The 17,851-nt window shown below is 47.9% G+C and overlaps 1 protein-coding gene and 1 long non-coding RNA gene across 3 annotated transcripts in view; one reads left to right on the top strand and one right to left on the bottom strand.

Annotated features, from left to right (window-relative positions):
- The window catches only part of PTGFRN (prostaglandin F2 receptor inhibitor), a 66,844-nt gene extending 63,346 nt beyond the window's left edge, over nucleotides 1-3,498 (bottom strand). Inside the window, exon 1 of one of the 2 annotated variants that reach the window (XM_036235032.1) lies at nucleotides 3,270-3,444. In XM_036235032.1, the coding sequence (XP_036090925.1) occupies nucleotides 3,270-3,321 (52 nt within the window). In that variant the 5' untranslated portion in view covers nucleotides 3,322-3,444. Of the gene's footprint in view, nucleotides 1-3,269 lie in introns of both variants that reach the window. The other variant, XM_036235033.1, reaches the window with a different exon arrangement.
- Nucleotides 3,499-9,105: 5,607 nt separating this feature from the next.
- LOC118612907 overlaps nucleotides 9,106-17,851 on the top strand; it is a 136,222-nt gene continuing 127,476 nt past the window's right edge. Inside the window, exon 1 of the long non-coding RNA XR_004955251.1 lies at nucleotides 9,106-9,206. This is a non-coding gene — a long non-coding RNA (uncharacterized LOC118612907). The remainder of the gene's footprint in view (nucleotides 9,207-17,851) is intronic.

Here is a 17,851-nt window from a genome sequence, read left to right on the forward strand (position 1 = left end):
AGAGATCAGTGTGCTGTGTTAACCTCACCCTGTGAACTTTCAATGGCTACCCATCAGCCACCGATCAAAGGATACAGACAAGTATTCCCAGACAATATTTACTGCACACCTGCTATGTGCAGGCACCCTATTAGTGACAGGCATCCTATAGTGAACAAGACCAACACGGCCCTGCCCCCGAGGGGTATAAGCACGATGATCGAAGCAGCACAGGCTGCTTGGCAGCACCCACAGGCCAACGAGCCCACCCCTCACAGTTCAGACCTCTCAGCCCAGCACGAGAAGCCTCCGGAATCCCCCCCAAACCCACCTTTCCAGTCTGCTCCTCCTCCCACCTACACTTGGAGCGAACTTCCACGTCATTCCTGAAGGAGTCATGTACCTTCACTCATCCACGCTCGGCGCCGTTCCCCAGAGCCTGGAATGCTCTTCCAGCCTTTCTTTCAAAATTCTAATTATCCTCAAGGCTCAGCTCAACGTCACCTCTTTAGCAAAATCAACCCCAACCTGAAGTCAAACCAAAATCATCCTCTTCCTTGCTTCCTACTTGGTTGCTAAGTCAGGTATTTCATTCTGTCTTGCAGTTAGCTGTTTTATTATCTGTCCACCCGTCCCACCTCCAACCACCCCCAGTGAGGCGTTTGTCTGGGACATTCTATGGACTCCTACGGACACTTGAAATGGGCTGTGCTGAACGGATAAACAAGATAAGTCAGATGCAGGCAATAGACGTGAAAAAGTGCTCTCTGAAGCTGAGCGGCTTCTGATGTGATGGCGATGGGAGGATTACTGAAGAAAGCTCCATGGAGGAAGTGAGTTTTATGGGAAAAGAGACTACACAGGCAAGAGAGGAGCAGCAGAGGCATTCCAAGGCCAGGAGAAATGGAAATGCCAGAGGGTTTACATACGGCCCACGAAAAAGACAGCAAACAGGTTACTTAGAACGAAGTGTCTGAATCAGAGAGAAGACTAGGAGGGAGAGAACAGAGGGGGAACACCTCTTTGGAGGAAAGTCGTGAAGAAGCAATGCTCCAAGGCAGGACCCCCAAAACGGATGCTTTAGGAAAATGATGAACTTAGAAGGGAGGGGAAAGTCAACCATGTTGCAAGTTAACTGTAGGGAACGATCACCGCCTGGGCAGCCGCAGACACAGGAGGGACAGGAAGAAGCCGCAGCCCGAGTTACGGGAAAGGCCTAGAGCGGAGGGGCGGCATGCACGCACGCGGAGGTCAAAGAAAGTGCCGGTGAAGTCGTGCCCAGGTCGCAACACAAGAGGAAGGGTGACCTTGCTGGTCAACGTATTGAGTTTCAGGACTCGGTACAGGGCTGGAGGGAGCCAACAGCGAGGGCTTCTCAGAGGTCAGGCTGAAGCCACACAGAGCGAGATTCCGCGGGGCAGTGAGCAGGTTCAAGTTCGGGGAACTGTTGGGGCGAAGGGCACTGGCTGGAGACACAGACCTTCCTGTGTGTAGTTAACATGAGGGGCCCGGTCAGCGCAGGTTACTCCGCGTGACGACCAAGGCGTCCGGAAGCTGCGCTGTCCCCACTTGTACTTTTGCTAGTTTCCCTTTGCCCCCCACCTCTCCTTCTCTCCCTTGTCAAGTCATAGACCCTTTTTTCCAAACGTCTGACCCCACTGCCTCTGCTGGCACACAGGTTGTGACCTGCACAGCTCGAGGTGGGGGGTCATTCTCAGGCTATGAAGTGAACAGCAGCTCCTAGCCTTGTGCAGGGCACACCTCTGCAACAACTGGCCATGATGACCGGCCATGGCCCTGTTTACCCCAAACCTGTTAGCCAATTAACGGTTATGGATAATCACCAGGAGCGCGAGGGTTCCAGAGGGAAAGGGAGAGAGGAAATGCACTGGGGTCCAAGACCCTGGAAGAATGCTACAAAACTAAGTGAAAGCTTTCTGCTCGTGGCTGTAGCTAAAGCAATGTGGCTGGAGAGGTCTGTTGGGGAGCGAGTTCCAGAAACCCCCTTGGAGGTGAAGAGGACACAGCAACAGCAGCAGCAGCAGCAGCAGATAGAAAGGCTGGCCCACCAGAGCCAGGAGTCATGGGGGCGGGGGCAGTGTGAGCCCCGGAGCGGGCAGGACGGCAGTGGCTGTGGAAGGCTCCACTGGGACCCTCTGACCATAAGTGCAGAGCAGTCATTTACCCCGCGTGCAGCTGGGGCCCTCCACAAAAGATCCTGATCTGCCTCCCCCAGGGGCTGGGACGGAAGCCCGTGGTCGGGTGGCAGGATTCATTCTGCTCTGGTTGACAAGGGCCAAAAGGATTCAAAAACATCTAAGCATTTAAGGGTCTGCCCTGGGGAACTACGGGGGGTGCTTAATAAACAGATGTATTTCTGCATCTGATAAGGACACAGCTATGTTCATATAGCCACATTAAGATAACCGCATGTACCTACATGAAGATGGTGTCTGTGTATTTCAAGTAAAAGGAAAATGGAGAGAGAAAAAAACCTACCAAAGATTCCTTGGGTTGGGGGGGAGGGCGCTGGGCCAAATTATCAGGAGGCACCAAGGTTTGGGGAGCGTGGAAGCCAGGGGACAGCGAAAGGGGGGCAAGTAACAGGTAGGAAAAGTTGGAGGAGCTAAGACTCCAGGGCTTTGTGTGTGAATGTGGATCTTGGCAGCTTCAAGGAGGAAAAAAAGCAAGAGGCTGGGGCAGAAGCTCTCGTCACGGCGAGCACGACGGGCAGGTCTGGCACACCGATTTTTATGGCAGCGCTTCGGGCCACCCCGTGACCTTCGGAGGAGGAAGTTGGTGGATCCCCTGCGTTCCCTAGAAAGGCAGCTCAGCCTGGGTTCGTGCGCGCGGCGAGTCCGCGGGTCTCGCCCATGGCCGGGCAGATCAAAGGCGCACATTTCCGATCGCGAGCTGGGGACCCTGGTCGGGGGGCCGCAGGCACCTTCCGGGCCGGGAGTTCAAGGTGAGCCGGGCTCCCGGCGGCCAACAGGTAGGGCGGGCTGGGGGCGGCGGGGCACGGGCCACTCCCCCCCGCACGTGCCGGGGCGAGGCTCGGCCTGGCGGAGCGGCGACCGGCTCCGGGCGCGCGGCCCGGCCGGGTTCTCGCCCTGCTCCGGGAGGCCCCGCGGGGGTTCCCCGCCGCGCCGGGGGCCCGCGCAGCGCAGCCAGACCCCCCCGGGGAGCGGCCCCGGCACCCTCGGCGCCCCAGGCCGCGCCCCGCCGCGCCGCCCCCCACCCCCCGGGGCCCGCCCGCCCCCCGCGCCCTGCCGAGCCCCGCGCGCACTCACCCAGCAACAGCAGCAGCAGCAGCAGCAGCGGCCTGGGCGCCGGGCGCCCCATGCTCGCCGCGCGGGAGCGGCCCCCCGCCTCCGCCTCCTTCCCCGCCGCCTCCGCGCCGCCGCCGCCGCCGCCAGCGCCGGCTGCTCCGGACTCCGCGCTCCTCCGCCCGGGCCGCGCGCCCGCTCCGCTCCCTCGCCAGCCGCGCGGTCCCCGCCTGGGCGGACGTGCGCCCCCCGCTCCCGCGCGCCCGCCCGCCTCCTCCCCGCCCTCCTCGCGCCGGCCGGGCCCCGCGAGCCGGGAGCGGGCGCCGGAGCCGCCCCGCCGCGCCAACGTGCAGCCCCGGCCGCTTCCCGAAAGCCGGAGGGAAGGACCGCGGCGCGCGCCCGCCCGCGCCTCCCATCGGGCGCGCTGCCAGCAACAAACACAAACTTTCCCAAGCCCCTCCCCGCTCCAGGTAACGGAGCGAGCGCCGGGACCGCCCGCTTAAAGGGGAGGCGGCGGCGCAGCCCACCCGGCTCTCCCCTCGGGCCCCAGCCCCACGACAAACTTTCCTCCGACCTTTAAAAGTTGGCTGTGGAAGGGCTGGTCTGGAAATCCCATCGCTTAGCTCCTTCCCCCGACACCCCGCGTTCCACCGCTCTGGAGGCACCCACGCTTGTCCTCTGCTCCTTGGGCTGGACGCCCGCACGCGCACCCACCGGTCCCAGGCCGAGCACCCACCGGCCAGCGGCTTGGCCCTTGCCAGATATTATTCAGATCGGACTGGAAGAGGTGGAAGGACTTGAAAAGCCGTGGCCTCTTCACGGTACAGAGGCCTTATGGGTTTAGGCGACTTGTCCTGCCCAAGGATTCACGGCGAAGGGGCAAAACCAGAACCCAGATCTCACAGGCTCTGCTCAGCGCCCGGTGGCTGGGTGGGCCTCACCTTCCCCCCGCCCACCTCCTCTCCTCTCCAGGGTGCCTATGGCACTGGTTAGAACGCTTCCCACGAACAAACCCTTAAAAAAAAACCTCTCAAGTGTATTAATAGGGACAGGACTTCAGATGGAATATGCTCATAAGACTTTACATTTATCCCTTCATGAGGACACGACGGGTTGCCAATATCCTTCCCCCCACCACCACCCCCACCCCACAATAGGGTTTTATGCTTTTGCTTTGAATACAAAAGGCCCAGTATTGGGGAAACTTCCAGTGTTCATTGTTTAAAACTTCACAAGGATGATTCAAACTTACAGGAAACCCCACTGGAGGCCCCCGCCCCCCAAAACGGCAGCCTCTCATTAATACATGCAACAAAGCAGAGGTGAGCAGGGAAACTGCCCGAGCTGGGGCCCCGGACTCTGCTTTTAACTCTGCTGTGTCCTTATTTCCTAACAAGTGTATCTTACTTCCGCTACAGCAGGTATGAACCTTTCTGAAACACACTCGTAAAAATTCATCCCTGGCGGCCCAACAATGTGAACGTACTTAATGCCACTGAACTGTACAATTAAAAATGGCTAAAAGGGTAAATTCTATGTTATCTATATCTTAAAACGATACAAAAAAAATTTTTTTTAATTCACCCCGGCCACCGAGCCTCTTTTCATGCTATTTACCCTTCCTGCAATTCCATGTTGCTTTCCACCCCATAGAATCCTCTAGAATCTCCCTGGGAAGCTTTTCAGTTTTATTGAGTCATCTCTCAGTGCAAGCCTCATGTGAGGCCTTGAAAGATTCCGGAGCTGCAGAGAAGAGTAAGGCCTGGCCCCTCCAGAAGCTCAGATCGATCCTTTCCATAGTGGAAACACACATGTAGGCCCTTGATTGCATTCATTTTAGCACGTGCTATGGACTGCATGTTTGTATGTCCCCAGATTCACGTACCGAATTCCTAATCCCCAGTGCTATTTGGAGATGGGGCCTTGGGGTGTGTGGGCCGGGGGGAGGATTAGATCCTGAGGTTGGAGCCCTCGTGAATGGAATCAATGCCCTTATAAGACACATGAGAGAGATGATCTCTCCGCCATGTAAGGCTACAGCAAGGACGTGCCGTCTGCAAACCAGGAAGTGTCTTACTGGGAAAGACATTGGCCAATGCCTTGATCTTGGACTTCCCAGCCTCCAGAACTGTGAGAAATAAATTTTGTTTGAGCCGCCCAGTCTGTAGCATGTGTCATAGCAGCCGGAACAGACTAGGACAGCGCGACACACCTACTGTTCCCATTTCGGTTTAAGGATGGAAGAGCCAGACAAAAAGACTGTCTCATCTTATAAGATATCTCCCATGTTACTGCAGAGTGGATGTTTGTTAAAAACTCCTCTGTTTAACAAACAGGCGCAAGCCTGGGTGTGTGCCTGGCACATGATAGGTCCTCAATAAGTATTTGTAGAGCAAACTAATGCCAGGCACGGGGATAGACCCTGGGATGCGGAGACGAGTACGATAGAGGGCTCGCAGCCTGTGCATCGTGACTACAGGTGTGACACGAGGGAGAGGTCCGTCCTGGGGAAGGCTGTAAAGACGTCTCCGAGAGGATGACTGCAAAGCAGGTCTTGAAGGATCAGCAGGTCTTTAGCTATGAGGTGTAGGGATGAGCCGGCAGTAGATGTTGTATATTTAATATGATGGGGATTCTTATCCCCCTCCCTGCCCCAGGTGTTATTAAATTAATGGTGCATCTTACAATCATGGGGGGGGGGGGAAACCCCAGTGGTTGGTAGTTGAAATAGAGAGAATAAATGAGACTGTTCAGGCAGGGCGAGTGGAATGAGGGCCAAAGTGGATAGCCTGCTGGTGGTGGGCAGTCACCTGTGTCATGAGAGTCAGCCCGAGACAGCCTTTTTCGTAGCAGAAAATGAGCGTAAGTTAATAACTCCAGACAGTTGGTCATAACCACTCCGCCTGCTGGATGCCCTGACCACCAAAAGATAAAATACGTCTCTGACTAAAGAAACAGCACCTGCAGCAGCCCCGCACACTCTGTTAATTCACGATGCTTTTATTGTAAAAGATATTTATATGCCAGAGTAGGTGAGTGACCTCCTACACAGGTGAGGCTTTGGCCCCAATTGGTTGTTCTCAGTTCGGTTAGTCTGTGGGTCTGCCTGGAGCGGAAGACTCGCTCTCCAAAAACTCCCATCTGCTCCCATCCCATCCCCAATGAGGTGAGTCCCACCACAGGTTCCCTAGGCCAGATTGCAGTGACCCTCAGAGGCTGAGGTCATAACAGACAGCCATTACTTCCTCTTCGGTACAGGTGTCTTATTGTAGGCATTCCCGCCCGCCCCGAAACCTGGTAAGGGTCCTCACTACCACACCCCTCACTGGCTTTCCTACTGAAATCAATAAAATCACCTCATTATTTAAAGTTGAGGATGGAAATGTCAAAGTTCCCAATGACTGAATTCACCGATTTGCCCTGATTCGCCCAGACTTGGCGAGGTAGCTTTGCCACCTCCACTGGCCAATCCACACAGTTTCCAGATACCCCTGACCCTGCTTCACTCAGCAGAGGGGCAGGAGAAGGAGCATTTTCTGTGGCGACATTTCGTTCTGCTACTCCTTCTCATTCAAATGGTCCTTGTTTTGTTAAGTGCCTTGTTCTACCTATCAAACTCAAACAGAGGATTACTAATCAGAAAGAAATGTAAGATTTAATCATAGAAGGAGGGGATGGAATTAAGAGTTAAAAAGGGCAGGGTGGGGAGAGGAAGCCTTCACTTCCTGATGAGTGAGAGTTATTCAATACTGATGAGGCCTGGGGGGGAGTCGTAGAATGCCCACTGTCAGAGCTTCAAAAACCCCAAGGGGTCTCCTCTGTTCGAATGGGTTAAGCTTGGGCTGTGCTCTGTGACCGCAGGCCTTAAAAGTCTAAAATAGGAGACAGTGGAGAAAGTGTTCTTAAATGACTAGAACTGCCCCCTCCCATCCGCCTCGAATTCACTTCTGCCAGGCCAGAGCGTCCAGTTCCCCCAGCACCCACCCTGGGGCATGTACTCACTCCTTCAGAGACATGAGTGGGGAAGGGAGTGCAGAGAAAGTAAGAAAATGGAGCGAGACAAGACTCTTGCAATACGAGCCCTCTACAAAAGCGAGGCATCATTACTGCGCGAACGACGTAGTGGTGGCCTTTGCCCTACAGGAACGTACGTTCTCTAGTTTAACGTATCGAAAGATCTGTAATGCTGCAAGGAGATTCAAAGGACGAATGCCAGAAGAGCAAACAAAATTTAAAGGGAGTTAAGCAGATAGGAGAGGCTCAAGCCATTGTGTGTGGCATTCTGCAAATATGCTGTCAACTAGGATGAAAATAGCCTCCTACAATGAATAGGGACAGTAAAATTGATTATGAGAAAGCAGTGCTGGCACATCCCAGGAAGTTAGAAATAGCCGGAGGGGGGCTTGGAGATGTTGGAAGAGATTCTTTATGTAAGACCAGAGCTACCAGCATAGGTGGTATCCAGAGCTGCTCTACACTGAGCTGGGGGAGGGGGCCTTATGCCCTCCAGGAAGACATCTCACCCTACCCTTGGCACAGAAGCATGGGTGGGCCATGTCCTCTTTCTTTCCTTTTTCAAAGCCTTTCTCACCCACCTGATGAGCTCTGCTTCTGGGTTCAACTAGGCACTACATTTAAGGAACAAAATGCATCCAGAGTAGGGTTGCTAGCTAAAATATAGGATGCCTGGTTAAATTTGAATTTCAGATAAATGAGGAATACTTTTTTAGTATAAGTATGTCCCAAATATTACAGGGAGCAAGCATACTTATACTAAGATCAATCTTTGTTCATCTGAAACTCAAATTCAGCTGGGCAGCCTATATTTGTTTTTTATTTGCTAAATCTATCTGATCTTCCAGAGAGGCGTTATTTTTATATATGGAATTAGGGTCTTCTGGAAGATTTGGAGAAGATAACAGGAAGCTCTGAGTAGTTATCTTCAGATTATTTTGAAGTTTTTCATTTCAGAGGAAGAATTAGACTTGCTTGAGGTGTTGTATTGAGTCACTGGGTAAAAATTGCCAGGAGACAGAACTGGCCTGGTGTGTCATAACCAGAGTCAGCTCAACGAGGACGGTGGTAGTCTCTCCTCTCTAAAGAGCAACTATACCGGTTCAATATCTACTTGTCAGGGCAGCTATAAGGGAATTCCTGCATTAGGTGGGGTCTCAGACAAGCTGACCTCCAAGGAAGTCCTTCCCAACCTCTTCCAAAGTGAAGTCTTTGTCTCTCTGCTGCTCCTCCCTTTTCTCCAACTTCTACCCCTGTGGGCCAAGCTGGATGTGTGACCTGCAGAGTTAGAGAACAGAGCAAGCGCATCTGCACAAGCCACAGCTTTATTCTGGAAAATTAGGATTACCACCCCTGCTACCTACCTACTCTCTACTGGAGAGGACACATAGATCAATTAATTATTCTAAAACCACGTCATCCTTTTCAGTAGACCTTTTTGGTAGACATCTCTCCATTTTTATTTACTTTGTAGCTCATTATTCCCTTCAGCAAATTATTTAGCAGAAGGGTACAGTTTGCAACTTTGTCTATTTTGAAAGGTACTTGGGAAGTGGCATTTTGCCAACTACCCCCTTTAGGGGTGCAGTAGTCCTTTTATCTGTGGTTTTGCTTTCCAAGGTCACAGTTACACGTGATCAATCAGGGTCTAAATGGAAAATTTCAGAAATAATTCATAAGTTTTAAATTGCTGCGTTTCCGAGAAGCCTGATGAAATCTCACGATGCTTGCCACATCCCGCGAGATGTGGCGTTTGCGCGCTGTAGACGCGCGTGATGCTGCCGAGGTTAGTCACTTAGCAACCATCTTGGTTATGGCCTGGGCTGCAGCGGTATCCGGGTGCTGTGTTCAAGTGACCCTCTTAGTAGCCTGCTGCTAGGTCACAGTGCCTGCGACATTCACCTGGCTTCAACTCTTCATGGGGACACTGTATCATCAGAAAGAATGGTGAGTACAGTACGATAAGATATTTTGAGAGACCACCTTCACGTAACTTTTATGATAGTATGTTGTTATCATCGTTCTATTTTATTATTAGTTACTGTTGTTAATCTCTTACTGTGCCTAATGTATAAATTATACTATCATAGGTGTGTACGCATAGGAGAAAAACATAGTACGTACAGGGTTTGGTACTATCCGCGGTTTCGGGCATCCTCTGGGGGTCTTGGACTGTCTGCCCCGCGGATGAGAGGGAAATGCTGTACTTTACCAAATGGCTTTGCTTCCCTCCTGGTGAAAGCAGGTTTGTAGCCCCTGCTTTAATATTTCTTTTCTGGATTAAAGTTGCTGTGATAAAGCTAATGGGATCTTGGTCACCCATTTGCCTCTGAGTTAGGAGAAATGCAGAGTTACTTTCTGAGGAAAATCTTGGGCACTCCGCCCGTGCAAACATTGGAGACCCGCTTTGGAGACACATGGGACGACAGGTGTGGCCCCAGCATCTTCCCAAGAGGATGTCGGACCTGCCCCAATTGGGCTGGGTGATGAGCAGAGCAGGTGGTTTTGCGCTTAACCGGCCACTTGGAGCATCCTGATGATGCTGCAAACCTACTGCTCCTCAATATTTTTTAAAACTCAGCCGAGAGAAACAATATTTATGGGAGATTACCGGACGTAAATGCAGTCGGTACACTCTCTGAGCATTCCTAAGATCCCTCCCTGAATTATGAATTAAGTAGACCATCAGTAAGCTTGATATCGGGCTATGTCATATTGGCACCCAATAAAGTTGCTTTTACTGAATTGCATTTTGTCACGATGCCATCAGCCTATACTGAGGAGTGTCCTAGGAAACAGTCCTCTGCCTTTCGTCACTGTGTTTCCTGGAAGGACAGGTTTATAGCCACTCGACTCGGGACCCGTGGAGAGATTTTACTCTGGTCTCAGTACTGCTAATCGTTGTGCTTTTCCTTAGCGACTGGTTTCTTTTTACCTGATGGACTCTGTAAATGTTGAAACTGGCGGTGTTTTTCTTTTCGTGGCAGTGATTAGAGAGCTTAGGTCAAATCTGCGTCCCCCCTCAGGCAAATGAATAGGATTCGAGGCATGTATTTTGAATAACCTGCCTTCCAGCCCCTCTTTACCTTGCCCCTATTAATTTCCCTCCTTCTCATTTTACTCTTTTCATTTTCCTTTCTTTTATTATGTTCACACAGTTGCAGGGTGTAGGAACGGGTTTTCTGTCCTCCCCACTGTAAAATTCTCTTCCACACCTCCTGCCCTTCAAGAGACATTTTAAATTCTAACTCCTCATTTGCAAATTAAGTACTATGAGGTAATAATCACAGTGAATTCCGCTTCCAGGGAAAGGCTGGAATGTGATTAGTCTGTGTCAGCTGCCCTTGAACTCGAGGCCCCGCGTAATGAGAGAGGGCACTGTGACCCATCAGAGTCACAGGAGAGCCGGAGAAGGACATGGTTTCCAATAGCAGCAGCCCTGCCTCTCCTCCCCAAACCCTCGGAAAGCGTGCTGTCGATGAGTCTGCGCTGGTCAGCAAACGTTAGAAGCAGCCTGTTCTCTCTGCACACACGAAGGGTGGTGGTTTGCAGGGGTCTGAGAGCATCCTGGGCAGAGGATGGTAATTTACCTTGATGCTACGTAGGCGACAGCTCGGACGTGACGGTCCAGCCAACACTGAACTGCTTCGCGTTCCCCTCAATCTGCTGGTTCTCACTTTGGAGCATTCGCTGCCGCCACGCCTCCCTCTGAGACGCCTTTCGCCGTTGTTCATGTGTCTGTTCCTTTAGGTGAGGTTCCCTTGGGAGCAAACCTGACACATCGACTTGGGAGTGAGTCGTTTATTTGGGAAGAGATCTCAGAAAGCATCAGCAAAGGAGCAGTGGGGATAAGTCAGGGATTGAGAGAAAGTCAATAAAGCGTGTGCTACCAGGGTGGAGGTAGTGGTGCCACGTGGGCCAGCTGTGTAGAACGTGCGTCAGAACGGTCCCCCGGGAACAGGAGTCTCCAGCATTTGCTCCCTGATTCTCTCTCAGCTGAGGTCAGCCAGCAGGGGCGTTAACTCCCCCGTGCCTCTGGCGTGCACCTGTCCTAGCCTAGCGTCCTGATGCAGGTGCTTCAGGTGGCCCACTGGCAGCCTGCATGGAACTGCCCTCCACAGCTCGGTGGAGACTCCAAGAGGAGCCAAGGGATGTGACATGATACGGAGCATCTGCTCATCACTCTGTCGAGAGCCCTCTCTATTTCCCTGGGCTGGTGCCCCCCAGTGCCCTGTGCGTATCTCTAGTTTGTCTTGCAGTTACATAACCGTCCTGTAGTTATGTGTCCGTATCCCCCGCTAGAATGAGATCGGAGGCAGTGGTCTGCTCAACTTTGAATCCTGGCATAACACTAGACAAACAGGTCTGCTCAATAGATGCTTCAGATCTAACTAGTGTAGTTTTATCTCTCTTCTGTATTGAATTTTATTTGGAAAAAGGCAATTTAAAATCATTTACCTTGTCCAACCCCCTCATTTTACAGATGAGGTGTCCAGAGAGCCTAAGTAACTTGTCCAAGATTACACAGTATATTAAAGTGATTATTGAATATTAAAATGATTCCACAAAGCATGCAAAGTACAGACCAGGGAGCCAACTGGAGTTATAATGTGAGTTATTAGCACTTGAAATGGAGGGTATGACCACCTCTGTGCTGCGTTTCCAGCAGAAAATTGCTTAAAATAGATGGAAAGTTCCTGAGCTCTGATTAAAGAGGTGAGTGCCTTGAATGAGGCTCTCTCTTCCAGAAGAAATTCACCCTCTGTACATACATTTTCAGGTAATATACCGAGGACTCCGAATCAGAATAAATTTACGTAGCATTCTCTTTCTCTGAACTGTTCATCAAGCAGTGGTAGTTATAGGGAGGCTAGCGTTGTTTTAATGAAAACTGAGGTGTGGGTGGTACTATTATCTTAATACATTGGAACAGCCCTCTGCAGTCCTCCCCTTTTCCTCTCACCCTTCTGACCTCTAGACCATCCCTCTGCTGGTCTTGGGCACATGCATGATATACAGAATACCAAGAATGGTCCAAGATGATGGTGAAAACCTAGAGAAATAACAGTTTACCACCCCTTACTGCGTGCTAGTATAAAAAAACCAGTGAGACACTTTATTTTAGGGGGAGGGTGTCACATGAGTCATGGGAACTAGTCATTCCTGTAGAATGAGGGAGTTAGGATTTACTTGAACAGACACACTTATACTAAACTTTTCTTATTTGCCCAGACATGGGTCAACATTACCCTAGAAAAAAGGGCCGGTGTAGTGTTTCCACAGTCCGTGATACTGTGACAAAACAACTTGGTGAATGTAAGGCGGACAGACAGCTGCTCGCCACCTGTGTGGCCCATTCTCAGAAATTCTCTTTCTGGCACTCACCTGAGCCAGAGGCTCCAAAAGTCAAATGGTGAAGAAGGAAGTGGTGATGTTTTCTTTCAGGCGATTTAGAATAAAGGTTAAGCGGGCCTGGTGAGGACGCCCACGGCCCAAGTGAAAACATTCAGGGTCTGCCACTTTCAAAAGCTTTCTGACCTAGTACATGTTGTTTAATCTCTCTGGGTCTCAGTTTCCACATCTGTAACATGGGGACAATAATAATATCTATGGCAAAGCACTGTTTGGGGGATCATTGGGAAAGAGTGAATCATGCACCTCTGTGGTAGAAGCTGTTGGTTTGTCACTCACCAGTGTGTCCCTACGTCTGCCTCCACCGTGGCAGACAATAAGCTGCCCATCAAAATGTGTGTCCCATTTCCCAGCATGGAATTATCACCAGGAATCAGCCCTGCTGTGGGGACTGCATTTCTAGCTCCCTCCATGTGGCTACGTGACTAGGTCTTGCCAGTGGGTGTGAGCAGAAATTGCATGTATTTGAGGGGAGCAGGTGAAGAAAAAGTTATGTGGCTTCTTCAGCGTCTCTTCCCTTGTTTGCTGGAGGAAGTGGAGGCCAAAGATGGGGAATAAGCAGGAGACCCTGGCATGGTGTCTCTACATGGAGGAAGCTGCCCCGACCCAGGAATGCCTGCACTGGTCTGTCATGCTAGGGAGAAATAAAATTTAATGGTGTTAAGGTACTGAAATGTGCGGGCTTACTTGTTACAGCTGCTACAGTTACCTCACAGTAGAAACTCACTGTGGCCAAGGAGACCGCACACCTCTGTTGAGCCCTATGCCTCGCAGGTGGCTGGCTCCATGCCCACTTCCAGCGAGTAACACCTGACTTCTGCGGTGTGAGCTCGTCAAAGCTCAAAACTCAAATGACACATAAGTTTCCTCCCCTTGTGAGTGACTGGTTTAAGTACAAATGAACACACGAAGAAACCCTGGCCAATGGGAGGGGAGGGGAAGTCTCGGAAGGCTCCTTGGAAAAGTCATCTTTGTCTTGTGTTAATACAGTTTTCTTGTGATTACCCTTTTCATCTTGTTTTTGTTTTCTATTTATTATTACTTTCAAGCTTCATTAGAGTGTCACTTACACATAATAAAATTCACCAATTTAAGTATACAGTCGGATGAGTTTTTGCAAATCTGGACAGTTACATAACCAATACTGCAATCGTCATGAAGAATATTTGTCTCCTCAAAAAAAGTTCCTCATGCCCCTCTGCAATCCCTTGCCTCCCTCCACATCCAGTCCGAAGCAACACCTGTCCTTTCTACCCCTCTAGTTTTGCCTTTTCTAAGATTTTACATAAAATGAACCATACAGATATAGCCTCACGTGTCTGGCTTATTTCACGTAGCGTAATGCTTTTGAGACTCATCCATACTGTTGTACCTGCAGTTTGTTCCTCTTTATTGCTGGTCAGTATTTCATTATACAAGTACGATACAATTTGTTTATCCGTTCGTCATTCGGGTTCACCATGAATAAAAGCACGACGAGCGTTTGCAAGAAGGCTCACATTTGTGTGGATGTATATTTTCATTTCTCTTGGGAAAATACATAGAAGGAGTGTTACTGGATCATGTGGCAGGTTTACATTTACATATACAAGACGCTGCCAAACTGTTTTCTAGAGTAACATTTTGAAAAGTCTTATTTGTCATTATTACTCAAAACACAGAAGTTCTAGTTCCCGTACTTATTTGTCAGTACTTGGTATTGTCAGACATTTTTAAGTTAAGCTATTTCCGTGGATCGATAATAGAATCCCACTGTTTCACTCCGCATTTCGCTGGTGACCAGGCATGTGGAATATCTTTTTACGTGCTCATTTGCTGTCTGTATGTCTTCTTTGGTGAAATGTCAATTCGAATATTTTCCCCATTTTTAACTGAGTTGTTTTTCTGCTTTTTAATGAGTTACAAGAGTTCATTATATATTTTGAATATAAGTCCTTTATCAGATTCATGTTTGCATGGTGTATCTTTTTCCATCCTTTTGGCTTTACCTATCTGTGACCTTACATTTTAAGCGCAATTTTAGTAGACAATATATACTTGGGTTTTACTTTCTAATCCATTCTGACAATCTCTGCCTCGTAATTGGGATGCCTGAAACATTAACGTTTAATGCAGTTTTGGTATGGTTATGTTTCAGTCTGTGATTCCATTGTCTTCTATTTGTCTCATCGGTTCTTTTTCTGCCTTTATTTGGATATAGATTTATTTATTTATTGGCATTCCATTTTCTCTCTGTCTGTGGCTTTTAGCAATACCACTTTGCTATTCCTTTTAAAAGTGGTTTCTGTGTTTACAGCCGGCATCTTTCACTTGCCGTGGTCTGCCTCGTGCAAACATAACAGCTCGACAACCCTTCCTATTTCCCCTTCTCCTCCTTCGGGCTGTTGTTTTCATTAATCCTCCTCTGCATGTGCTCTGAATCTCAGCCTGCAGTATTGTTATTTTTGCTTTAAACAGTCAAATATCTTTCAAAGAAATTTTAAAAGAAGAAAAAAGATGTCTCGCAGTAACCCACATGCTTACACTCCCAGAGTTCTTCATCTCCTTGTGTGGTCTCATTTCCCTTGGGTAGTGTTTTCCTTCCACTTGAAAAACCTCCTTAACATTTCTTGTAGTGTGCTTCTGCTGGTGATAAATTTCCCAGCTTTTGTTTGCCTAAAATGTTTTTATTTTGTCTATATTTTTGAAGGATCCTATTTCCCCTGGATATAGAATTCTAGGTTGTAAGTTTTCTTTTTCTTTTGGCACTTTAAAGATATCATTTTATCTTCTGGCTTACAGTGTTTTTGACAAGAAGCCTGCCGTTACTCTTTCCTTTGTTCTGTATACTCTGTATCTCTCTTTCTGGCTACTTTTAAGGTTTCATCTTTATCATGGGTTTCAGTGATTTTATTATGATGTGTTTTACTGTGATTTTCTTTGTGTTTATTCTCTTGGGGATTTATTAAAATTTTCAGATCTGTAGTTTTCGGTTTTCATTGAATTTCAAAAAATTTCGGCCACTATTGCCGCAAGCATATTTTTGTCCAACTACCCTTTTTTTGTCTTTCCGACCTCCAATTATATATGTATGTTAGTCACTCGATATGATCCATAGGTCACCGTGGATCTTCCCATTGTTTGAACAACTTTTTTCTGTCTGTGCTTCAATTTAGATAGCTTTTATTGCTATGTCTTCAGGTTTATTGATCTTTTCTTCTGTAGTGTTGATTATGCTGGTAAACCGATCTGGTTAATTTTTGTTATTTCATATATCGTATTTTCAGCTCTGGAAGTTCCATTTTATTATTTCTGTAGTTGTCGTTCATGTCTTCATCATCTTCATGTTTTACCTTGAATGCTTGCATTTATTTATAATAGCTGTTTAAATTCCTTTTTGGAACATTTCACCATGATTATCAGTCACTTTTAAGTCTGTTTCTGTGCACTGATTTTTCTCCTGGTTAAGAATCACATTTCTCTTCTTCTTTGCTTATTCAGTAGCTGTTAGGCACGAGGCATTGGGGGATTATACTGTTGAGTATCTGGATTCTGTTGTCTTCCTTTAAAGAGTGATAGGCTTTATATAGGCAGGCAATTAATAAACCTACACATCAACTTGATTCTTTTTAAAAAACTATTTAACAATTGTTTATTATTAAAAGCAGTTTATGCTTAGTGTACAAAAATTGGAAATTTGAAAAGTATAAAAAATAAAATAAAATAGAATATAGTCATCCTCCAATAACTACTGTCGATATTTATATATATCCTTTTATTGTTTTTTACCCTTAAGGATAATTTTATTTAAAAAATACATAGAGATATCATAACGAATACACAGTTCTGTTTCTTGCTTTTTTTTTCATATAACAACATTTTCTTAGGCCATTAAAAATCTTTTATAGACAAAATTTTTAGCCTATTTTGAAGCGATTTTAGACTTACAACAGTTGCAAAGGTAGCAGAGTTCCTGTGTATCCTCCACCCAGCTTTTCTTGAATATTATCATCTTCTGTAACCATGGTACATTTATCTACAGTTGCCAGATTTAGCAAATAAAAACACAGAACACGCAGTTAATCTTGAACCTCAAACAATGAGCCATTTTTTAGTACGAGTATGTATAAATATTACACGACACATACTTATATTAAAAATAAAAACAACTTGATTCTTTCGAGGATTTTTTTAAACCTTCGTTAAGGGGGTTAGCCTTTACTCTAGGGTGAGTTTAGCCTGACTACTAAGGTGTGACCCTCTGGAGTCTCTGCTAAATGCCCAGGGATGGAGCGAACACTCACCGCTCTGGCCGACTCACATACGAACAGCTGCCATTCCTGGGTGAACACTGGGAATTGCGCAGTTTCAAGAGTTCGTTTTCTTGCCCAGCCTTGTGCAGTTTTACTCTGAGTTTACGCAGCTTAATATTTAACAAAAGACTCCGAGTTTCCCCTTAAGCAGACTGCTGGGTGTTTTTTTTTTCCCTCTGTGTAGCTTTTGTCTCTCCAGTACTCGCCCCAGCCCCCCATTTCAAATTCCACATCCTCAAAATCTGATCTGTGTCTTCCTAACTCAGAGAGGCTGCCCTGTTCTGCTCGCATCCCTCTCCTGCTCTGTGATCTAGAAGGGTGCCCAGGAAGGAAGCCAGGGAAATGGTAGGGCTCATCTATTTTGTATTTTTTTTCTGCTTCTCTCACAGATAACCCTGTACTGCTTGTGTTCATGGTGGGAAACAGGTGTTTGTTTTGTTTTTAATGTATTTTGTCCAGTTCTATAGTTCTTTATGGCAGGAAGACAACCCCAATATAAGTTACAGTTTCATGGCCAGAAATGGAAAAGTCTCTTTTATCTTAAAAATAAGCAACCCACATACACACATGGCATCTTCTTCATTTGATGCTGTTGTACTTGGTTGTAATGATAATTGTGTGTGAGCCAAGTCATAGACACGAGGAGAGACAGTCTGCAGACAAAGCCGATATGACAAAAATGGCAGGGAACAAGGATGAAAATTACCTGGATCCTCCTTGACATTGTTGATCCACTGAGCTCATCAACTCTGGAGCCCCTCCCCCACCACTTTGAGACCAATGGCTATGTAAAAAAAGGTTTTTTTTTTTTCTTAATTTTTAACCCAGTTGGGTTGGAGTTTTGTTATTTAACATTAAAAGTATTCTAATTAATGCTACTTAGTACAA

Source organism: Rousettus aegyptiacus, unplaced genomic scaffold, assembly GCF_014176215.1.
Source record: "Rousettus aegyptiacus isolate mRouAeg1 unplaced genomic scaffold, mRouAeg1.p scaffold_m13_p_17, whole genome shotgun sequence".
Taxonomy (NCBI): domain Eukaryota; kingdom Metazoa; phylum Chordata; class Mammalia; order Chiroptera; family Pteropodidae; genus Rousettus; species Rousettus aegyptiacus.